This window comes from Nerophis ophidion, linkage group LG25 (genome assembly GCF_033978795.1).
Source record: "Nerophis ophidion isolate RoL-2023_Sa linkage group LG25, RoL_Noph_v1.0, whole genome shotgun sequence".
NCBI classification, from domain to species: domain Eukaryota; kingdom Metazoa; phylum Chordata; class Actinopteri; order Syngnathiformes; family Syngnathidae; genus Nerophis; species Nerophis ophidion.
In genome coordinates this window covers 34,224,876-34,250,416 of record NC_084635.1, presented here as the reverse complement: position 1 = coordinate 34,250,416, position 25,541 = coordinate 34,224,876, and the positions used below count along the sequence as shown (strand labels likewise).

Here is a 25,541-nt window from a genome sequence, read left to right as displayed (position 1 = left end):
CAAACAAAGCAAATGTTCAAACAAACCTTTTCCAAAGTGATCACTGCAGACACAAGCATGGTTCGATTGTATTCCACAAGAGGATGAAAGGGATTTCTTTAGGAGTCATTTTGTTTTACCCTTTATAAACTACTTTTTTCGGGACACTATGAAAGCTCTTTCCTATCCCTCTACGTGAGCGACTGGAACACCCAAGAACAGAACAGAAATATGACATTTTCTGCTCAAACCCTACACTCTATCCCGTTTGTTTTGATGCTACGCTCAAGCTGCTTGACCATCATGTGAATTAAGATGTCTAGAAGTAAAACGGATGTGACGGCACATGCAACCCAGTAATTGAGCTGCAGCCTTTTCAGTATAATGGGACATGGTCATGTTTCAGGTCAATAAAAACTTTTTCCTGTATTTGTCAGGACCACCTCCTCCTCTTCCACCACTTCAACCATCAGGAATGGATGCACCCCCCAATTCCATTACGAGTGCTGTTCCCACCATTGTCACTTCTGGAATGCGCTCTTCGGTGCCTCCAATGTCCGCACCACTTTTCCCCTCAGGTTAGTGTCACAATCATTGTCACCTGGAGGACTGAACTTCCCCTCCCGGGCATTCCTGTGGGTGTCTAACACATGTTAGTTTCACTTATAGAAAGTAACTTTTCCAAACAAAGTAGATACAATGCTAATGTAGACACCTTGTGATTATTAGTTTTATATTGTAGTGAATATTACGAACGTTCAGCGTATTGAGCAGTGAAGATGTCTTCCTCTTAACCAGATACCTATGAGACTGACGTGTATAATCCTGAGGCTCCCAGCATCACCATCAGCTCCAGGCCAATGTACCGCCATCGTGTCAATGCCCAGAGGCCCAACCTGATTGGTCTCACAATGGGGGATGTGGACCAGCCACAGAGAGGTAGACCACGTATCAGTCCGTTTATAAAGATGTCATCAGTGATATATAGTCTAATGATGTTTTTAATATTTTAAATGCATTAAAATGCAGTAGCAATGCCTTTTTTTGTGCATGTTCATTTCCAAACTCAGTTGTCTGTAGGGGTGTAACGATTGATCGATATAGCGATGTGCTAAAACAATTTTCGTTGTAGTTGTGCAATGACAATAAAGTCCTATCCTATCCTATCCTAGATGGATTTATATTCCTTAAATGCGAGTAAATCAATCTCTGCTCTGCTAGTTGGTCTTCCAGAAAATGTATTTAAAAGGTAATTAGTTGATTTTATCGATACTAGAAAAGAAAACCTTGGCTTTAAGGACGGCAGACTTTACGTAAAGTTATTTTTAGCACGTTTTAAATTCATAAAAACGTACAACCCTACGAGAATCCGTTCGCCTGTCTGTGACGTCATCACTAGGCGCCATCAGTCATCAAACCAAGTATGGTGAGTACATGAAGAAAAGCAGGCAAACGAAAAAATGAATGATAAACCATTGCGTGGAAAACCTGAAAGACAGAGATTTAAGTTAAAAGTACCAATGATAGTCACACACGCACACTAGGTGTGGCAAAATTATTCTCTGCATTTGACTCATCACCCTTGATCACCTTTTAGGAGGTGAGGGGAGCAGTGAGCAGAAGCGGTGGCTGTTTCCTGGAATCATTTTTGGTGATTAACCACCAATTCCAACCCTTAATGCTGAGTGCCAAGCAGGGAGCTTATGGGTCCCATTTTTATAATCTTTGGTATGAGTCGGCCGGGGTTTGAACTCACAACCTACCCATCTCAGGGCGGACACTCTAACCACTAGGCACTGGGATGTTCTTAAAGGCCTACTGAAATAAGATTTTCTTATTTAAACGGGTATAGCAGGTCCATTCTATGTGTCATACTTGATCATTTCGCGATATTGCCATATTTTTGCTGAAAGGATTTAGTAGAGAACATCGATGATAAAGTTCACAACTTTTGGTCGCTAATAAAAAAGCCTTGCCTGTACCGGAAGTAGCAGACGATGTGCGCGTGATGTCACAGGTTGTAGGGCTCCTCACATCCTCACATTGTTTATAATAATAGCCACCAGCAGCAAGTGCAATTCGGGCCGAGAAAGCGACGAGTTCCCCATTAATTTGAGCGAGGATGAAAGATTTGTGGATGAGGAAAGTTAGAGTGAAGCACTTAAAAGAAAAAAGAAAAGGCGACGGCAGTGTGAGCGATTCAGATGTTATTAGACACATTTACTAGGATAATTCTGGAAAATCCCTTATCTGCTTATTGTGTTAATAGTGTTTTAGTGAGATTATAAAGTCATACCTGAAAGTCGGAGGGCTGCGGTGAACGCCAGTGTCTCTGAGAGTAGCCAATGGAGGAGCCAAGATCACAGCTTCAGGAGGAGGTCGCATAATCAACTCAAGAGCCGACTTAATATCACAATTTTCTCATCCAAAAACTTGCTGGTTGACATAGAGAAACATGTTCGCTTGACCGATCTGTGTTAAAGTTTCACAACAAACAAAGAAACACCGGCTGTGTTTCGGTTGCTAAAGCCAGCTGCAATCCACCGCTTATTATGGAAAAAAAATGCAATTTATAGTCCAAAAAATACGGTAATTCCCTTACAAGAAATAACAGGAAAATATGAAACTTCACCCGCAGTTTATGTCACACAAAAGTTAATAAATCCATTTCCACTCACTGAATCGTTTCGGATCATATCGTTTTAAAAATTAGGGGTGCAACGGTACACAATCAGTTTTTTTCAATTATTTATTTACCAAATTTGCAAAATCTTCAACCATAAATATTTTTCTTAGTGGAATATTTGATGGGAAGTAATCGGAACCTTGGATAGGTCAATAATTTATAATAACATTGATTTTGATTCAATATTATGTTTTCAGCAATGACAGTTTGAAAGAAAAAAAACAGCTTTGTTTCATTAGTCAACGTTGCAACTTTTTCTAAATTAAATTTAGCCTTTAAGTTTTTTTATTTCACTTTTGTTTATGTTTTTGTTTATTTTAAAAGTATATTTAGAATGTGCCGTGGGCCTTTAAAACATTAGCTGTGGGCCGCAAATGGCCTCCGGGGCACACTTTTGACACCCCTGCTATAGGTAATAAAAAATACAATCTGATAAATGTATGGGTAAAAGCAGAGCCTGGTGACGCATGCGCGTTTATCATAACTCTCTCGCTCTCTCTGTCTCTGCCCCTCCCTCACGAATGCTGCTGCTGCTTGCACAAATTGTGTTGTTTTTAACCCCTTCTTAACCCTGAACGTACATTGAAAATACACACAACCCTAACTTAAAATGCCGGACATTTGAGGCATTTAAGAAACTCCACCCGGACAGCCCCGCAAAAGAGGACATGTCCGGTGAAAAGAGGAGGTATGGTCAGTCTATCGTAGTCCGGTCGCTGCTAGCATACTGTCTGTTGTGCCTCGGTGTTTAATGTTTACACAACGTGCGGTACGCTACTTAATATGTCCGTGTGGAAACTCCTTCGGATGGAGGGTCTTCCAGCTCTGGCTTTTACTTGTTGTCCTAAGCCCGGTCGCTGCTAAAATGTGTACTCGTTCGGTACACCTCCAAACCGAAAAACAAATACACGTACCGTTACATCCCTACCAAAAATATTTATATATACCGGCCCTGAATTGTGTTGGCAACCACAAACATCAAATCAAATCCTTGTTGAAATGAATCGTTACACCCCTAGTTGTCTGGTTTTACCAAAGAATATTGAGCTGTCTGAATGTGTCCTTGTACAGAATTGACCTGTCAGTCTGTGTTCTTCTCCAGACAAGGTTCCAAACAACAATATGAGGATCGTGATGGACTCTGGCATAAGAAAGAGACCAGTTGGTCCACATGATGGAGGCATTGTGCACAAGAAACCTTGGTTTGACAAGTACGCACAGAGTAACCAGTAAATTATAATGAAGCATATCTTCGATTCAGCACAGCTACGGATTTTATTTTTCTGTCAAAGTATCCTCAATGAAGTTTTTTTTTTTTTTTTTGCCAGGCCTAACTATAACAAGCCCAACCACCTGGGCTACTACAGGAGAGGCCCATTCAACTCCCCCAACACAAAGCTGCTGGTTCGGCAAATTCCTCCCGAGCTCAACAACATCAGCAAGCTCAATGATCATTTCAGCAAGTTTGGAACCATCGTCAACCTTCAGGTGGGTCAGCCTTTAAAGGCCTTCTGAAATGAGATGTTCTTATTTAAACGGGGATAGCAGGTCCATTCTATGTGTCATACTTGATCATTTCGCGATATTGCCATATTTTTGCTGAAAGGATTTAGTATAGAACCTCGACGATAAAGTTCGCAACTTTTGGTCGCTTATCAATCAATCAATCAAATCACTAGTGTCTCAAAGGGCTGCACAAACCACAACACAAACCACTACGGTAAGCCCACATAAGGGCAAGGAAAACTCACACCCAGTGGGACGTCGGTGACAATGATGACTATGAGAACCTTGGAGAGGAGGAAAGCAATGGATGTCGAGCGGGTCTAACATGATACTGCGAAAGTTCAATCCATAATGGATCCAACACAGTCGCAAGAGTCCAGTCCAAAGCGGATCCGACACAGCAGCGAGAGCCCCGTTCACAGCGGAGCCAGCAGGAAACCATCTCAAGCGGAGGCGGATCAGCAGCGCAGAGATGTCCCCAGCCGATACACAGGCGAGCAGTACATGGCCACCGGATCGGACCGGACCCCCTCCACAAGGGAGAGTGGGACATAGGAGAAAAAGAAACGGCAGATCAACTGGTCCAAAAAGGGAGTCTATTTCTATAAAAAAGACTTACCTTTACCGGAAGTAGCAGACGATGTGCGTGTGACGTCACGGGTTGTAGGGCTCCTCACATCCTCACATTGTTTACAATCATAGCCACCAGCAGCTACAGGGATTCGGACCGAGAAAGTGACAATTTCCCCATTAATTTGAGCGAGGATGAAAGATTCGTGGATGAGGATATTAAGAGTGAAGGACTAGAAAAAAAAAAAAAAGGCGATTGCAGTGGGAGCGATTCAGATGTAATTAGACACGTTTACTGGGATAATTCTGGAAAATCCCTTATCTGCCAATTGTTTTACTAGTGTTTTAGTGAGATTATATAGTACCTGAAAGTCGGCGGCAATTCAAGGAAATATGGTACTTCCCCCTAAGAAACTGTACAGATTAATAATTGGTGCTAACCTGGACAAAAGTCCATATTTTAGTAAAAGAACGTACCGTATTTTTCGGAGTATAAGTCGCACCTGCCGAAAATCCATAATAAAGAAGGAAAAAAACATATAAGTCACATTTTTGGGGGAAATGTATTTGATAAAACCCGACACCAAGAATAGACATTTGAAAGGCAATTTAAAATAAATAAAGAATAGTGAACAACAGGCTGAATAAGTGTAGGTTATATGAGGCATAAATAACCAACTGCTATGTTAACCTAACATATTATGGTAAGAGTCATTCAAATAACTATAACATATAGAACATGCTATACCTTTACCAAACTATCTCTCACTCCTAATCCATAAATCCCATGAAATCTTATACTTCTAGTCTCTTACGTGAATGAGCAAAATAATATTATTTGCTATTTTACGGTAATGTGTTAATAATTTCACACATAAGTCGCTACTGAGTATAAGTCGCACCCCCGGCCAAACTATGAAAAAAACTGCGACTTATAGTCCGAAAAATACGATACATGTTGCTATTGGAGTAACAATCTCCTTGTTATCAAAACAACACAACAGCAGCGTGTGAGCTGCTACAGCAGGCGAGGTAATCAAATCTCTCCGCATCCATTTCTCAAAAGGTTTTCCATATTTTATTTTCGCATATTTAAATTGAACTCTGCCTAAACTTGTCTTTGCGTGTTTGTAAAAAAAACAGACAAAAAAATCAATGGATTGAGCCCGCTGAATGGTGATCTGCACAATTCCCCCCCGGCTAACTGCCATGTTTTGAATGAAAAAATGTGTGATTTTTAGGTGGCGTACCAGAACGACCCAGAAGGTGCGCTGATCCAGTTTGCATCCCCAGATGAGGCCAAGCGGGCCATACAAAGCACAGAGGCTGTCCTCAACAACCGCTTTATTCGGGTCCATTGGTTCCGTGAGAACGGAGGTGATGGTCACGGCCAGCCTTACCCACAGCAGGTGCAGCCCCCGCCTGTCACAGTAAGACTTGAATTCATACTCTCTACCCACAATAAGTAGAAATCATAACCAGTCTCTCTAAAGCTCCTCATCCTTTGCATTCTTTACACACACACACACTTCTTATTTTCAGTCTAACAGTCTAACAAAAACATATTCAAACATGGATCACGATTCAAAAATGAATAACATGACTGAAACAGGCAGAAGCAAAAAACACATACAATTTTTTACATTCAATCAAGTTACCTTTTCTAATAATTTTGTAATACAAAAAGAAATATAGTCATTCAGCATTTACATGTAAGTTGCCCTTTAACAAATAATACAAAAATATGTACTTACACACATGCACTTTTTTGTAAATAGATAAACATACATACCTTCTAAATACAACATTTAACCAAACAAACATACATTTCTAGTTCACATAACTTTTTAAAATACATTGTGACATGTTCTTTTTGGAATGAAATACTGAGTCACTCATTTTTATTTTTTTTACCACAAATGCATGTCACCTTTAGTACAGCATGGGCAGTTAGTAGGGCTGTGAATCTTTGGGTGTCCCACAATTCGTTTCTATATCGATTCTTGGGGTCACGATCAAATTTTTTCGATTCGATTCTCGATTCAAAAACGATATTTTTCCGATTCAAAAGGATTCTGTATTCATTCAATACATAGGGTTTCAGCAGGATCTACCCCAGTCTGCTGACATGCTAGCAGAGTAGTAGATGTTTTTTAAAAAAGCGTTTATAATTGTAAAGGACAATGTTTTATCAACTGATTGCAATAATGTAAATTTGTTTTAACTGTTAAACAAACCAAAAATATGACTTATTTTATCTTTGTGAAAACATTGGACACAGTGTGTTGTCAAGCTTATGAGATGCCATGCAAGTGTAAGCCACTGTGACACTATTGTTCTTTTTTATTATTATTTATGATAATGTCAGTGAGGGATTTTTATTCACTGCTATGCTGAAATTATAACTAATATTGATACTGTTGTCGATAATCATTTTGGTTTCACTACTTTTGTTTTGTTCTGTGTGGTGTTTGTGTCTTGTCAATCGCTCTGTTTATTGCAGTTGGTCACATGACAAGAAGCAGTCCTTTTTTTAGCGTAGAATTTATGGTGTTTTTCTTACCATAAAACTTCTTTTTTTTTTTTTTTACCGTAAAATCTACAGTTTTTTTTTTAACCAGAAGATCTAGTCTTTTTTTTTTTTACCGTAAAATCTGCTGTTGATTTTTTCAGCAAGAAAATCAATAGTAATTTTTATTTTTTGTATCGTAAAATCTAAAGTTTTTTTTCTTGTAAAATCTATAGTCCATCCATCCATCCATTTTCTACCGCTTATTCCCTTTGGGGTCGCGGGGGGCGCTGGTGTCTATCTCAGCTACAATCGGACGGAAGGCGGAGTACACCCTTGGACAAGTCGCCACCTCATCGCAGGGCCCAAAAAATCCATAGTCGTTTTATGTTTTTTTACTGTAAAATCCGAGGTCATGTTTGTTTTTGTTTTTTTTAAATCAAAAATTTTTTTTCGCGTAAAATGTATGGTTTCTTTCTTATCGTAAAACAAGTGCAATTATTTAGAACAACGGTAGGCATGAAAAACACATGTATGTTGTCTTTAAATTGAAGTGGAGTGGTATTTTTGTTTTGTTTTTACCGAGCTTCTAGTTTTCAGAATCAGAGGTGGGAGTCTTTGAGCACCTCACGATTCAAGTACGATTCCAAAGCTACGGTTCAATTAAACATTGATAGTTGATGCATCTTTAGTTTAGGTATATTGATGCAGTTTTACGTTTCTTTTTATTTTACAAAATGAGTGCTTATCACTTGCAACTTAAAAAAAACAGTGCATTTGTAATACAAAACAGTTGAATTAATTCCCACATTTATTAAATTAATAGAAATGTTTGCAAACCTGTAATGTAAGTGCCTTAAAATAAAGGAGTGGGTCGAATCTTTCGGTGAGGTGGATCGTTACAGTCAGCCACATTTGAGAACTGTCCGCATAACTTTATTTAGAATAAATAAATATTAAATTATTGACGTTTACTAATCAATTTTATAATCCTCCATGTCCCAATTGTTATGCCCCATGACACAGTAAGTTGAATGATGCGGACACGCTTTTTACTGGATACTTTCTAATACACTTCTGCCTTGGAGACTTTGTATGTGTGAGTAATATGCAACTATAATTATTTCATACTTGTTATTTTTGAGAAATGTGCTGTTTTGCACTGGGGCGGCATAGCTCAGTTGGTAGAGCGGCCGTGCCAGCAACTTGAGGGTTGCAGGTTCGATTCCCCGCATCCGCCACCCTAGTCGCTGCCGTTGTGTCCATGGGCAAGACACTTTACCCACCTGCTCCCAGTGCCACCCACACTGGTTTAAAATGTAACTTAGATATTGGGTTTCACTATGTAAAAGCGCTTTGAGTCACGAAAGAAAAGGGCTATATAAATATAATTCAATTCAGTTCAATTCAATACTGTTCAATAATTAATACCTATGTCTAGCTTGTGTGCTATTCTGTGCTTAGCTGTTGTGTAGATGCTAGCTCCGAGTAGCCTACAGCCTGGCATGTTTACCTTTTGAGAATGACTTTAGTAAAATAGAAGGACTTGTGTGCTTATTGGAGGACATTTACATGTTAACTGCCTGTCCAGCTTTGCACAAGCAAACACTCTGCTTGTATCGCACATGATATCACACACAAAACATTGCAGGACTGCTTGTATAACACATGATATCAAACACAAATTAACATGCTGCAGGACTGCTTGTACCGCACATGATATCACACACACTGCAGGACTACTTGTATCGCACATGATATCACACACAAGTCAACACGCTGCAGGACTGCTTGTATCGCACATGATATCACAAACAAGCAAACACGCTGCAGAATAGCTTGTACCGCACTTGATATCACACACAAACGATTAAACACGCTGCAGGACTACTTGTATCGCACATATTACACACAAGTCAACACGCTGCGGGACTGCTTGCATCGCACATGATATCACACACAAGTCAATATGCTGCGGGACTGCTTGTATCTCCCATGATATCACACACAAGTAAACATGCTGCAGGATTGCTTGTACCGCACTTGATATCACACAAGATAAAACACGCTGCAAGACTACTTGTATCGCACATGATTTCACACACAAGTAAACACGATGTGGGACTGCTTGTATCGCACATATCACAGGTGTACATGTTGCAGGACTGCTTGTATCGCACATTATATCACACACTAGTAAACATGCTGCGGGTCTGCTTGTATCGCACATGGTATCACACAGAAGTAAACACGCTGCAGGACTGCATGTATCGCGCAGGATATTACACAAAAGTAAACATGCTGCGGGACTGCTTGTATCACACATCATGTCACACACAAGTAAAGACGCTGCAGGACTGTTTGTATCACACATGATATCACACACAAGTAAACACGCTGCAGGAATGTTTGTATCGCACGTGATATCACACACAAGTAAACATGCTGCAGGATTGGCTGTACCGCACATGATATCACACACAAGTAAACACACTGCAGGGCTACTTATATCGCACATGATATCACACACAAGTAAACACGCTGCAGAGCTCCTTGATACGCACATGATATCACACAATTTACATGCGAGCGCCTATCTGATACTGTTTTCTTTTTTTATATTTTTGCTGATATCTGACCGATATCAATATCGGGTCGGGACACCCCTTATGGCAGTAATACTGGAACAGTTTGTGCAGGCAGGGCCGCCTTCAGAAGTTTTATCTTCTGCAGCTAATATCGAATGAAATCTTTTCAACATTCAGCAGCCCTCAGCAACATCGTTGAAACAGTCCGTCAAAGATCGCCTTGGGCCTCTTCTCACTGCAAACTCCGAGCCTTCCCAGGACTCCACCGTAGCCGCCCAGGTGTGTGTGGCCACTGCTTGTGCAAGTCTGCAGTAGATGTTTATACTTATTAACTTGTTACTCTCATACCGCTGCAGAATTCTGCCAAAGCATCAGTGAAGGAGCGTTTGGGTTTCTCCACCAAACCCGCCACTCCTGTCGAGAAGGCAAGTCGTCTTCACTTAGCCATGTTCTCTTCCTATGCATTGTGTAAAGGTCTTGTGTCTACATTTTACACGGTTTCAGGTGTTTTCTACCTCTGCGGGCCTTTCCAAGACCGTATACAATCTTGCAGCCGGGAAAGCTGTCCAGAAAACCACAGAGGATGCCCTGAAGAAGAAGCAGGTGAGAGGAGAAATGGCAATAACATTAATGGAGGTTTCACTCAAAACCACCCGTAACAGCCTATTAGCTGCACTACTGGGATTATTCTGCTGCAAGGAAGTCCACTTGAAATGGAACCCCTTTCCCACTGGGATCCATTTCATTTAGAGTTGCAGAGGTTTGTGCAGAAGTTTTAGTAGGTAGAAGTAGTTTTAGGGCTGCAGCTATCATTCATTTTAGTAATCAAGTGGGAGTGTAACTATAAACGGTATGAATGATAACTCCCAAAGGTTAGTATCACCATTTTAAATAATGGAGCAAAACCTGATTGATACTGCGCTTTGTTAAACTCACGGACTGACTGGCGCCAGCTCGCTAGCTCAAATGCTAACATGAAAACAAGTGACATTAAGGTACATCCATCCATCCATCCATCTTCTTCCGCTTATCCAAGGTCGGGTCACGGGGGTGCAGCCTAAGCAGGAAGGCCCAGACTTTCCTCTTCCCAGCCACTTTGTCCAGCTCTTCCCGGGGAATCCCGAGGCGTTCCCAGGCCAGCCGGGAGACATAGTCTTCCCAACGTGTCCTGGGTCTTCCCCGTGGCCTCCCACCGGTTGGACGTGCCCTAAACACCTCCCTAGGGAGGCGTTCGGGTGGCATCCTGACCAGATGCCCGAACCACCTCATCTGGCTCCTCTCTATGTGGAGGAGCAGCGGCTTTTTTTTGAGTTCCTCCCGGATGACAGAGCTTCTCACCCTATCTCTAAGGGAGAGACCCGCCACACGGCGAAGGAAACTTATTTCCGCCGCTTGTACCCGTGATCTTATCCTTTCGGTCATGACCCAAAGCTCATGACCATAGGTGAGGATGGGAACATAGATCGACCTGTAAATTGAGAGCTTTGCCTTCCGGCTCAGCTCCTTCTTCACCAGAACGGATCGGTACAACGTCCGCTTTACTGAAGACGCCGCACCCATCCGCCTGTCCATCTCACTAAGGTACACACCTCATTTTAAACATATATAAACATGTCTGAGTAACTAAGATATTCAATTTTGAACCTACAAGAATATGACAGAGTGATGGTTCTACACTCAAAGGTAATACAAGATTGCGGTGTTTTAACGGTGCGTTCAAGGACCGCTGAACAGAGTAGGACACAACGCCCGCTAAAAATAATTAATCTTGATATATTTTTATTAATTAGGCACTTTTCATTTAAATACATCTTAAATTGCTATAGTCCAAAGCAATATTTAAAACAATGAAAGCATTAAAATATTTAACATACTAAGTAACTAAACACTATCAGTAACACATAACACAAAACATGCAAAATAATAGCTTTTCTAACAATGTGTCTGTTCAATTTAGACATTAAAAAAGTATTGATTCAAATATATCTGTGTGTGTCTTCCCCAAAGTAAGAACTGAACTGGGCAAGAAATCATTTAGGTTTTCAGCACCAAAGGCTTGGAATAACCTACAATCCAATATTCAGTGAAAGGATTGCAGTCGACCTTGTCTGTATGCACATGTGTGATGTGAGCAAGTTTTAATGTTGTAAATGTGATGTTTTATGTGTTGTTTACTGTTTTTATTGTAACCTAGGCTGCCTTATTGGCCAGGTCTCCCTTGGAAAAGAGATCTTTGATCTCAATGGGATTTTACCTTGTTAAAGAAAGGCTAAATTAAAAAAAAACAAAATAAATAAACACACCAGCAGCGAGCAAAATTATGATTTCAAACAAACAGATTTCAAGTAAAGGAGTGGCCAGCACAATCCCCGAACTATAATCCCACAAAATATTTCTGAGCACACAGAAATATTTTGTAGATGTTTGTTTTCATAACTTAATTGTTTCCAAACGGTGTCTGTAACATGGCGGTAAAATGGCTGCTCAAACAAACAAAAGTCATGGTCATGGACCCACTAGCTGCGCAATCTCGCTCTCCAATCAGCTAAACTTGACTCAGTAACTCAACGGTGACGTTTTGGTGAATTTAAAAAATTGAAACAATACAAAAAGAATGCTGTTGTAAGTTAATAATCCTAACAAATACTTGTGAATGTGTTAGCATATTAGCTAAGGCTAAAGACGCTAGCTTCATTACATTACGATAGCACGCACAAATATGCATGAAAACACTCCTACAGACATCACACATTAGACAGAGTAGTAAGAAATAATTGTTTTATATATATTGTAAAACTTATAAACGTTGCTTTGAGTGATAAATGAAGAATCCAAATGAGTAGAAACTCTGAAAACAGAACAGCACTAACGGCTCAAAGCTTTAGACAGCAGGAAACATTTACTTAGCCGCACCTGCACTGAGCAAACCTGTCCAAAAGATGGTGCCACGGCACAAGTTATACCACACAATTTCAGTCTCTTTGCATGTGTTTTAATGAAAACTATTGTCAATATGTCTGTCAGCGAAGAAATATCCATGAATTAGCCGCACCGTTTTATAAGCCGCAGAATGCAAAGCGCAGGAAAAAGTAGCGCCTTATAATCTGAATTTATGGTAAATATGAATTATCGCACCAAATACAATATAATTCTTTTTCAAATTATTTCTTTTGTCATTATCAAAATAAATACTGAAATATCTGCTTGACATATGATTTCAAATCAAGATAGCCATCAAATTATACATGTAAAAATGATAATAGATTTTATTGTAAAATAGATAGTCTCCCATCTTCTCATGTTTGAAGAGAAAAGTGGAAGATAAGAGTGTTTATTTTCCCAGGCTCAGAAAGAACTGTTTGTTCCTTTTTGCAGCATATTACAGTTTGTTTTTCCCCCGTAAAATTCTGTCGACTGAGCCACTCGTTTTTACCGTAAAATCAACGATTGTTGTTTTTATTGTGTAAATTGAAAAAAGGCACCATATTATTTTTAGGTAATAAACTGGCAGCTCAGTTGCCAGATTTTTACCATAAAGTTTTTTTTTCCATTTAGTGAATAGTATTCACAGATTTTTTTTTTTTCAGTCCCTGAAAAAATATAAAAAACGCATCGGCAAATTCATAATTGTAAGAGCAGACAGGTCTAGCGATGTGGCCCTCAATGAAAAGCAGTTTGACGCTACTGCTGTGGAGCAACTGTACTCCATAATTGTGCTTCCAGAAATGGATGAGATGTTCAGATGATGTCCAAGGGTGTGCATTGTGGTTATCTACATAATATATATATATATATATATATATATATATATATATATGTATATCTAACTTGTTAACTCTGAGTGTAAACATAACTTGGCCCTAAAGAAATTAACTATTAACTGAAAGGAATAGGGGATAAGAAGATTCTGGGGAAGTTATGTGATAAACAGGAGGGAAATGTTAGAATAATTATGTGTACGTTATTCTAACAGATGTATACCTTAAAAATGTGTTCAAAATAATTGTAAGAGCAGACAGATCTAGCGATGTGGCCCTCAATGAAAACCAGTTTGACGCTACTGCTGTGGAGCAACTGTACTCCATAATTGTGCTTCCAGAAATGGATGAGATGTTCAGATGATGTCCAAGGGTGTGCATTGTGGTTATCTACATAATATATATATATTTTTGGTCTGTATCAGCAACAAGGGTATTTTCATTATTTGCTTTATTTCATTTGACAGCAAGCCCTAAGGTTACAGCAAGATGTAAGGAAGAAGAAGCAGGAAATACTGGAGAAGCACATTGAAACACAGAAGGTAAGAAATAGTGATTAAACGATAAAAACCTTATAAGGCATATTGTTTTAGCTTCACTTGAGGAGTGCACTGATAGTTTTTCAACATTCCAGGAACATGTCAGTTTGATTGCGCAATGTTGTCTTTGTACCGTCGGGCGTTGCCCCCTGAATGTGGCCACCTGTCGTCCGCAGCTCCTCATCTCCAAACTGGAGAAGAACAAAGCGATGAAAGCCGAGGATAAAGCCAAGATCATGCAAACCTTGGGCACCCTGACCAAGAGCATCACCAAGCTCCAAGAAGAGATAAAAGGAATCTCGAGCAGCCGCAACCTTCTGCACGCAGCCAAGAGCAAGGCCCAAGTAATCCTGTTACTCACTGCTTGTGGGATTTGTAGCACAGAGTTGACTTTGTCTCCCGTCTTCTTATGTTTGAAGAGAAAAGTGGAAGACAAGTGAATGTTTATTTTCCCAGGCTCAGAAAGAACTGCTTGATGCAGAGCTGGACCTCCACAAGAAGACTCAAGCTGGGGAGGACACAGCTTTGTTGAAGCTCAAGTACACCCAGCTGCAAATCGAGGTATTCATCATCAACTCTCACCACTAGGGGGCACTCGTGCACCATTGTGGATGACTCACATGATTCATATTTTTGGTGCTCCCACACAGGCGGCTAAAAGGGGACTCCTGGCACCGGGCCGGGGACGGGGCCGAGGGGCGCCAGCTCGAGGCCGCGGCGCTCCAAGAGCCCGGGGACGGGGGAGCAGAGGGCGGGGACGAGGCGTCTCACTGCACGCAGTCGTGGACCATCGACCACGAGCTCTTCAGATCTCTGGTTTCACCGAGCCCGAGCGAGTAGATCTGCTGCCACACTTTGCTGTAAGTCTGCTTATTCTGACACAGCAGTGAGATGGTCACATGTTACAGAGCCACCCATTGGAATTTTTTAAGGCCGATATTTGGAGCCTAATATTCATTTGCAGTAAAAGTTATTGAAACGTGTATTTCAGTCCACTTTTTATGTCACAGCCTTTTTCCAAAATGGAATAAATTCACTTTTGTCCTCAAAATTTCACACACAACATCCCATAACGACAACGTGGACTTTTTTTTTTTTTTAATTTATGAAAATATATAGAAAAATAAAAAAATTACATGTACCGTATTTCCTTGAATTGCCGCCGGGGCGCTAATTAATTTAAAACCTCTTCTCACTCCTGCGTTTACCAAAGGCATGCGGTAGAGGCAAGCATGCGCTAAATATTTTAAAACCTTTTTTCACTCCGGCGCTTACCAAAGGCATGCGGTAAATTTAGGCCTGCACTTCTAAATTTAAGTGTGATGTAAGGATACCATCATGAAAAGCACATTTAATAAAACAAGTTTATTATGGTCTTACCTTTACTTATAAATGAAGTCCATGCACAGATCTTTCTGATCAAAAGCATCAATAACTTGTTTATAGAAGTCTTCCTTATCTTTCTTCAGTTTCAAAAGTCTCTCGTCTCAATGGAGATCTTCCTTTATTACCTCCTACTTCGATTGAAAGTCCAGTTTAGAAAAAACGTTTTATTTTAGATATGTAATCCTCCACGTTAAAAGTGCAAGCGAGAGGGAAAACATAAACGATCGCTTCTCACTCTTGCTGCTTGTTGTCACTTCTTCCGCAGCCGAGTAGTCGCAAGAAGGATCACTAGCGCCCTCTACCACCAGGCGGGAGTCATTTAATGACTCATATTTGACACACGCAGCTACGGTATATGAATAAATCATAGCTGCTTACTATGGGTGTAACGGTACGTGTATTTGTATTGAACCGTTTCGGTACGGGGGTTTCGGTTCGGTTCAGAGGTACATATAAGTAGCGCACCGCACGTTTTGTAAACAATGCACACCGAGGCACCATGAATTGATTTACGTGGACCCCGACTTAAACAAGTTGAAAAACTTATTGGGGTGTTACCAATTGTACGGAATATGTACTGTACTGTGCAATCTACTAATAAAAGTTTCAATCAATCAAAAAAACCACACACGGCATGCTAGCATCGGGCTATGTTAGACTGACCATACCTCCTCTTTTCACGGGAAATGTCCAGGGTGTACCCCGCCTTCCGCCCGATTGTAGCTGAGATAGGCGCCAACGCCCCCCGTGACCCCAAAAGGCAATAAGCGGTAGAAAATGGATGGACGGATGTCCAGGTGGAGTTTCTTAAATGCCTCGAATGTCCGGCATTTTAAGTTATGGTTGCGTGTATTTTCAATGTACGTTCAGGGTTAAGAAGGGGTTAAAAACAAAAACAAAAGTGGTGCGCGCAGCAGCATTCGTGAGGGAGGGGCAGAGACAGAGAGAGCGAGAAAGTTATGATAAACGCGCATGCGTCGCCAGGCTCTGCTTTTTATCCATTGATTTATCAGATTTAATGTTTTATTATCTAAAGCAGGGGTGTCAAAAGTGTGCCCTGGGGGCCATTTGCGGCCCACAGCTAATGTTTTAAAGGCCCACAGCACATTCTAAAAATACTATTTAAATGAACAAAAACATAAACAAAAGTGAAATAAAAAAGCTTATAGGCTAAATGTAATTTAGAAAAAGTTGCAACGTTGACTAATAAAACAAAGCTGTTTTTATTTCTTTCAAACTGTCATTGCTCAAAACATAATATTGAATCAAAATCAATATTATGAATTATTGACCTATCCAAGTTTACGATTACTTCACATGAAATATTCCACTAAGAAAAATGTTTTTGGTGGAAGATTTAGCAAATTTGTTCAATAAATAATCAAAAAATTTATATTTTTTTGATTTCTTACTGTATCGAAAATGAACCGAACCGTGACCTCTGAACCGATGTACGTACGGAACCTACATTTTTGTGTACCTTTACACTCCTACTGCTTACTGTTCTTTTTAGCATATTCAATAGCCTCGACCTTAAATCCTACTGAATAGCTCTTAATCTTCTTCCCTTTATGCGATTTCAAATTATTGAAATCAGCCTCGTCCATTTTGAAAATGATGACAGGTGAAGTGTCACTCGTGACGTGACGAGTTTGACCCTGTGGAAATTCTAGGCATATGCTAATTATTTTGCAAAACGAGTTTGACCCGGCGGAAATCCTGAGCCGGCGGTAATGTTAAGCATGCGCTAATTATTTTGCGAATCAAGTTTGACCCGGTAGTAATTCTAGGCAGGCACATACTATATACCCGGCAGCAATTCAAGGAATTACGGTATGTTAGTTTTTTACAGCCTTTGCTTGATACTTTGTTGATGCACCTTTGGCAGCCATTCTAGCCATTTGGCACATGGAAGCACAGTTCAAATTTAGAGGAATTATCCAGGATGTGATTAAGTATTTCCAGGTAGTGGTAGTGTTGTGGTGACCAGGTGATGCTTGGAGGATATATTGTGTTAAACATGTGTAAAGGTGACTATATGGCTGGTATTTTGTGTTTAGAGTGCTCTAATTATGCAAAAAAATTGAAAATTTTTTAGAAAAGTGGACACTTTTTAATGCTCTACTGATAAAAGTAGTACGTTGAGTAATCGTTTTTTTAAGTGGAAAATTGTTTACAACCTGTAGCCAATTAGCTGTGATAAACGAGGGACGACTGCATGTGTAATAGATTTGTTTCATAGCTCTTCTGTGGGTAATTGCAGTAACGGGTGGTGTTTAACTGGTTATTTAAATATTTACACATGATGTATATTTATGAAATGACAAATGTTCCATGTTGACCATTTTTAAGCAATTTGGAGAAATAGAGGACTGTCAGATCGATGACAACGGCCTGTCAGCAATCATCACCTACAGGACAAGAGCCGAGGCAGAGCAGGTGAGCTGCCCGCTAACTATATCTATTTATATATATATATATATATTATACTACAGGTATGTTCATAATAATAGCAGTGTGTTTAAAAATGTGAGTAAACCTCAAAATTATTCAAATAAATTGTATTTCACTGAAAATAAATGAATTGGGGACACTGCACATTTTATTTCAAAGCCAGAAAATTGGAAAAAAGTCACTTAATTTGACAATATTTGACAGAAAATCAAGAAATATAAAACTAAAAAATAGCAGTGTTGACATCTTTCTTTAAAAAACTCCAATGTACTGTATAAACTAAGAAAGGCTTGCAGATTCAACTTTCTTTAGAATTATTGATTATAGTTGCATAACCAAGGTTTCTGATAACTGCTTCACAACTGTGACACATGGAGTCCACCCACTTCTGGCATTGGTCAACAGGTATTGCAGCCCAGGATAATTGTACTACGTTCCACAATCCCTCTGAATTTCTTGGTTTTGCCTCATGAACAACATTTTTTATGTCAGACAACAAGTTTTCAATGGATTATGGTTTGGGGATTGTGCTGGCCACTCCATTACTTGAATTCTGTTAGTCTGGAACCATGATTTTGTGGGATTATGGTTCGGGGATTGTGCTGGCCACTCCTTTACTTGAATTCTGTTTGTCTGGAACCATGATTTTGCTCGCTTGCTTGTGTGTTTAGAATTGTAGAGAAAACCAGAGGAAATAAAATGGTTATTAAAATGATTACCCATTTCTCTTCTGTCACTTACTCTGACACCATCAACAAGTATACCAGGTGGGAGATTGACTGAATTACAACTGGCGGACACAGATTTGATGGTTTTCCAAAACTTCTTTGGGTGTTTGAGGTTTTCAGTTTTTATGGACAAATACATTTCTGATTTGACTTTCCGAAGGAGAGAGGTAAATTGATTTCTTGTCTAAAATTCAACCAATCTGCTTCTAACCCTGACTTGCGTGCCCTGGCCCAAGCAGCATTACGCTCATGCAATACATCTGACAGGTCCGATGTAAACCACAGATTGTCACGTCCTTTAACCCTAAATCTTCTAAAAGGGGCATGTTTTGTTCACAGTACTCAAGAAGTTTTCGTGAAAATATTTCCAGGCCAGTTCAACATTAACAAAAAGAGCAATTCTATCCCAATTAAAAAGATGCAAGTCATGTAAAAAAGCTTGCGTCTCAAATAATTTAATATTACGTTTTTCAAGAAGACGAGGCTTGCTTTTAGGAATCCTTGTGTCAGACACTACTGCAATCACACAATGATCACTCACATCATTAGGAAAAACATCAGATGCAACAAATTTAAAGGGCATATTTGTTAGAATTAAGTCAACGAGTGGAGCTCTTTGAGGGCATTTAGGATTAGGTCTTGTAGGGGAGTTAATTAATTGTGTTAAATTTAAAGATTGACTCTGTGCTTTCAAAGAGTCAGACACAAAAGTGAGCCAGTCCCAGTTCAAATCACCAACCATCACTATTTCATTGTATTTCAGTTGAGACAGAAGCTTCACAAGAGTAGATAGTGAATTATTAGGGGCAGATGGAGGACTATAACACCCCACTACCATAATGTGCTGATTTCTAGCTAATTCAATTTAAAGTGCTAACAGTTTGGAGTCATTGTCTTGTTGAAACAGCCATTTCGAGGGCCTTTCCTCTTCAGCGTACGGCAACATGACTTCTTCCAGTATTCTGATTTACTCAAACTGATCCATGATCCCTGGTATGCTATAAATAAGACCAACACCATAGTATGTGAAACATCCCCATATGATGATGCTTGCTTCACTGTGTACTGGGGCTTGAATTCAGTGTTTGCAGGACATCTGACAAACTGTCTGTGGCCCTTAGACCCAAAAAGAACAATCTTACTCCCATCAGTCCACAAATGAGTTTGGTTACAATGTGTGCTTTAGCAAATTGTAACCACTTCAGCACACGTCTTTTATTTTTTTTAACAATGGGACTTTGCAGGGGCTTCTTGCTGGGAGCTTGGCTTCACATAGATGTGGTCTGATTGTTACTGTACTCACAGGTCTGATTGTTACAGTACTCACAGGTCTGATTGTTACAGTACTCACAGGTCTGATTGTTACAGTACTCACAGGTCTGATTGTTACAGTACTAGCAGGTCTGATTGTTACAGTACTAGCAAGTCTGATTGTTACAGTACTCACAGGTCTGATTGTTACTGTACTCACAGGTCTGATTGTTACTGTACTCACAGGTCTGATTGTTACAGTACTCACAGGTCTGATTGTTACAGTACTAGCAAGTCTGATTGTTACAGTACTCACAGGTCTGATTGTTACAGTACTCACAGGTCTGATTGTTACTGTACTCACAGGTCTGATTGTTACAGTACTCACAGGTCTGATTGTTACAGTACTAGCAGGTCTGATTGTTACAGTACTCGCAGGTCTGATTGTTACAGTACTCACAGGTCTGATTGTTACAGTACTAGCAGGTCTGATTGTTACAGTACTCGCAGATGTGATTGTTACAGTACTCACAGGTCTGATTGTTACAGTACTCGCAGGTGTGATTGTTACAGTACTCACAGGTCTGATTGTTACAGCACTCACAGGTCTGATTGTTACAGTACTCACAGGTCTGATTGTTACAGTACTAGCAGGTGTGATTGTTACTGTACTCACAGGTCAGATTGTTACAGTACTCACAGGTCTGATTGTTACAGTACTCACAGGTCTGATTGTTACAGTACTCACAGGTCTGATTGTTACTGTACTCACAGGTCTGATTGTTACAGTACTCGCAGGTCTGATTGTTACAGTACTCGCAGGTCTGATTGTTACAGTACTCGCAGGTCTGATTGTTACTGTACTCACAGGTCTGATTGTTACAGTACTCGCAGGTCTGATTGTTACAGTACTCACAGGTCTGATTGTTACAGTACTCACAGGTCTGATTGTTACAGTACTCGCAGATGTGATTGTTACAGTACTCACAGGTGTGATTGTTACAGTACTCACAGGTGTGATTGTTACAGTACTCACAGGTCTGATTGTTACAGTACTCTCAGATGTGATTGTTACAGTACTCACAGGTGTGATTGTTACAGTACTCACAGGTGTGATTGTTACAGTACTCACAGGTGTGATTGTTACAGTACTCACAGGTGTGATTTACGGCACTCACAGGTCTGATTGTTACTGTACTCGCAGGTCTGATTGTTACAGTACTCGCAGGTGTGATTGTTACAGTACTCACAGGTGTGATTGTTACAGTACTCACAGATGTGATTTACAGTACTCGCAGGTGTGATTTACAGTACTCACAGGTCTGATTGTTACTGTACTCGCAGGTCTGATTGTTACAGTACTCGCAGGTCTGATTGTTACTGTACTCGCAGGTCTGATTGTTACTGTACTCACAGGTCATCTTAGATCTTAGATCTTTCTGGAGCTGATCATTGGCTGGGCCTTTGCCATTTTGGTTATTCTCCCATCCATTCCAATAGTCGTTTTTCTTTCGTCATTTGCTGTGATCCTTAAATAAGACCCACCTATTTAACACTTTTTTCCCCCACATAATCAATGACCCCACTAATTGAACTACGCACTGCTATTTTTTTTTTAATACGCCCCTTTCAGTAAATGATTCATTTTCACGGAATCGGCAGCATGCACGTCATGCCTGTTGGGTCTGTTGTTTTTTTTATACCTTTTACTGAACCTTCTAGAAACTTAGTTGCTGTGTAGAAGTTGACATTGTAACAAAAACAGTGATTTATCTTGCAAGTGGTGTGGGACTGCAATTATTTTGCACACCACACTGTATATACCTCGTCAACATACGTTTCCATCCATGTTTTTGCAACTGCAGGCAGCCCTTCACGGCCTCAGGTTGAACTCCCACTATTTACACCTGGCCTGGCACAAACCTGCCATCACGCTGAGTGCTGCGGATGCTAACGAGGCCGAAGCAGAGGAGGATGAGGTGGGTGCCAATTCATGTTTCCAAGGGGGTAAAAAAGGAGTCGGAAAAAGGTTATTAGGGGAGTCCTGATCGGCGTTACTTACTCCGTTACTTTAACTAGTAACGAGCAATCTAATTACTTTTAGTTCCGTTACAAGGCCGTGAGCGATGGCGTGATGTAGCGTGGCACGCTTATTTTGATGTGCTTCTATGTCAACAATGCAGCAAGTTCAATGCAAGAAATATTGTTACGCAATATAATGAACAACAAATCACTGATTGAGGTGACAAACCTGTCATCCAAACAATACCTTGTTTGTTGACAGCCATAGGAGCACATTCAATCTATTTATTGAGCAGAGGTAACACAATCTGGTGAAAAGATTCAGAAGAGCTGGCGTCAGAGCCTACAAAGTGCTAACTGCTAATGCTAATGTACACAGCTCTGTTGAAACCCTCGATGACGTCACACGTCACTAGGCAACAGGCCCCGCCTTTTAAAAGCACAGACTTTGCACAATGTGCTCCCGTATGAAACCTCTCTCAAGTGTATATGCCATCTATTCAAAGTTCTGCACACGAGTAACACGCTGCAGGATTGCTTGCATCGCACATGATATCAAACGCAAGTAAACACGCTGCAGGGCTGCTTGTATCGCACATGATATCAAACGCAAGTAAACACGCTGCAGGGCTGCTTGTATCGCACAAGTAAACACGCTGCAGGATTGCTTGCATCGCACATGATATCACACGCAAGTAAACACGCTGCAGGGCTGCTTGTATCACACATATCACACAAGTAAACACGCTGCAGGATTGCTTGTATCGCACATGATATCACACGCAAGTAAACACACTGCAGGACTGCTTGTATCGCACATCATATCACACACAAGTAAATGTGCTGCAGGACTCATTGTATTGTACATGATATCACAAACAAGTTAATGCGCTGCAGGACTGCTCAAATTGCACATGATATCACACACAAGTAAATACATCGCGGAACTCATTGCATTACACATGATAACACGCTACAGGACTGCTTGTATCGCACATGATGTCACACACATGTAAACACATTGCAGGCTGCTTGTATCGCACATGATATCACACGCAAGTAAACATGCTGCAGGACTGCTAGTGTCGCACATAACACACACAAGTAAGCACGCTACAGGACTGCTTGTATCGCACATGATGTCACACATGTGAACACATTGCAGGACTGCTTGTATCGTACATGATATCACACACAAGTAAACACACCGCAGGACTGCTTGTATCGCACTTGATATTACACAAGTAAATGCGCTGCAGGACTCATTGTATCACACATGATATCACAAACAAACTCGCTGCAGGACTGCTTGTATTGCCCATGATATCACACACAAGTAAACACGCTGCAGGACTGCTTGCATCGCACATGATATCACACACAAGTAAGCATGTTACAGGACTGCATGTATTGCACATGATATCACACACAAGTAAACATGCTACAAGACTGCATGTATCGTACATATCACACACAAGTAATCATGCTACAAGACTGCACGTATCGCACATGATATCACACACAAGTAAACATGCTACAAGACTGCATGTGTCGCACATGATATCACACACAAGTAAACATGCTACAAGACTGCATGTATCGCACATGATATCAAACAAGTAAACATGCTACAATACTGCATGTGTCGCACATGATATCACACACAAGTAAACATGCTACAAGACTGCATGTATCGCACATGATATCAAACAAGTAAACATGCTACAAGACTGCATGTATCGCACATATCACACACAAGTAAAAATGCTACAAGACTGCATGTGTCGCACATGATATCACACACAAGTAAACATGCTACAAGACTGCATGTGTCGCACATGATATCACACACAAGTAAACATGCTACAGACTGCATGTATCGCACATGATATCACACACAAGTAAAGATGCTACAAGACTGCATTTATCGCACATATGACACACAAGTAAACATGCTACAAAACTGCATGTGTCGCACATGATATCACACACAAGTAAACATGCTACAAGACTGCATGTGTCGCACATGATATCACACACAAGTAAACATGCTACAAGACTGCATGTATCGCACATGATATCAAACAAGTAAACATGCTACAAGACTGCATGTATCGCACATATCACACACAAGTAAACATGCTACAAAACTGCATGTGTCGCACATGATATCACACACAAGTAAACATGCTACAAGACTGCATGTGTCGCACATGATATCAAACAAGTAAACATGCTACAAGACCGCATGTATCGCACATATCACACACAAACATGCTACAAGACTGCATGTGTCGCACATGATATCAAACAAGTAAACATTCTACAAGACCGCATGTATCGCACATATCACACACAAGTAAACATGCTACAAGACTGCATGTGTCGCACATGATATCACACAAGTAAACATGCTACAAGACCGCATGTATCGCACATATCACACACAAGTAAACATGCTACAAGACTGCTTGTGTCGCACATAACACAAGTAAAGATGCTACAAGACTGCATGTATCGCACATGATATCACACAAGTAAACATGCTACAAGACTGCATCACATGACTGATACTTGCAGCATCAGAGAAGTGTCAGGAATGCTTGTAGTTCCTACATGGACCTCCAGAGGGAAGCATTGCACAAGAGGTGTGTTTCCACTGCTTGGTATCCTGTCAGTCTGCCAGAAACAAGTGAGAATAATCCTTCAATGATGTCTGCTCTGCCCGCAGTATCCTGAAGAATCCCTGAGTGACGAGGCCTTGCTGCAGGACGACGACGAGGAGGAGGACGACAACGAGCCTCGCTCCTGGCGAAGATGAAGATCTCCTGCAGTTTTATTTATTCCACTGCCTGTTCATTCATCCGCAGCCAAGAAACTTTGATTTTAATATGTTTTCCACAGGCAACCTTTTTTTTTATGCTCTTAATGTCGATTTTTTTTTTTTCCCCTTGGGATCATTTTGGATCATAGAAGTGTTAGTTTGTCCGTTTGTTACCTTTTGAACTCGAGCTTTTTGTGGAGTAGTACTACAGTATTGATCACATGTAAATATTTTATGTCTGCTTTGAAATAATTTGTACGAAAGCTTAGTTTCTCAGTTATTTGGCTTCAACTTTGAATTGTAAAAAAAAAAAAAACAAACCCAAAAAATAAAGAATTGAAATGGTCAGGAAACACTGCCAGGAAAAGGGTTGAAAAGAGAAAAAAGTATGGCAGTGAAAAGATTCACCCTTTAAAAAGTTGCAAATGACCATTTCAAAAAAACCAAAAAAAACCTTCATGTTCACCTAAAGAGCAAATTTCCTCAACAATTCCTCCTTGCTGTCTCCGTGAGGTAACAATACTTGTAATATGTCTGAATGGACACTGAAGGTAAGATGTCAGATAGTTGCAACATTTTCAAAGAAAACATCGTTTTAACATTCATTAAATTAACTTTGTTCTCTTTTTTTGCAGGTGCTGCTCATCTTCTGAAGAAACTATTCTTATTGTTGTTATGCACTGTGAATAGAATGTGACAGAAATGCACTTTAGTACAATCTACTTCTCTGGTTGAATATTT

At 40.2% G+C, this 25,541-nt stretch overlaps 1 protein-coding gene across 2 annotated transcripts; it reads left to right on the top strand.

Annotated features, from left to right (window-relative positions):
• Positions 1 to 355: 355 nt before the first annotated feature.
• Positions 356 to 25,257, top strand: LOC133542774 (RNA-binding protein 26-like). 2 transcript variants are annotated; one of them, XM_061886927.1, is made up of 15 exons: positions 356 to 557; positions 778 to 918; positions 3,768 to 3,876; positions 3,994 to 4,153; positions 5,983 to 6,150; positions 10,016 to 10,117; positions 10,195 to 10,263; positions 10,343 to 10,441; positions 14,064 to 14,138; positions 14,312 to 14,479; positions 14,592 to 14,696; positions 14,786 to 14,995; positions 17,874 to 17,960; positions 21,820 to 21,933; positions 24,708 to 25,257. In XM_061886927.1, the coding sequence occupies exons 1-15, from the start codon at positions 371 to 373 to the stop codon at positions 24,795 to 24,797; spliced, it is 1,884 nt and encodes a 627-aa protein (XP_061742911.1). In that variant the 5' UTR covers positions 356 to 370; the 3' UTR covers positions 24,798 to 25,257. The 2 variants fall into 2 exon arrangements, with proteins under 2 accessions (XP_061742911.1, XP_061742910.1); XM_061886926.1 differs by having other exon boundaries at positions 5,983 to 6,171.
• Positions 25,258 to 25,541: the final 284 nt, after the last annotated feature.

What these genes read in the sequence shown, in the direction of transcription:
- LOC133542774 (XM_061886926.1), top strand. Translation starts at nt 371, where the DNA reads ATGGTCATGTTTCAGGTCAATAAAAACTTTTTCCTGTATTTGTCAGGA. An exon ending in AAGAAACCTTGGTTTGACAA is followed by an intron (nt 3,877 to 3,993) that starts GTACGCACAGAG and finishes TTTTTTTGCCAG; the next exon opens with GCCTAACTATAACAAGCCCA. An exon ending in ACACCCAGCTGCAAATCGAG is followed by an intron (nt 14,697 to 14,785) that starts GTATTCATCATC and finishes GCTCCCACACAG; the next exon opens with GCGGCTAAAAGGGGACTCCT.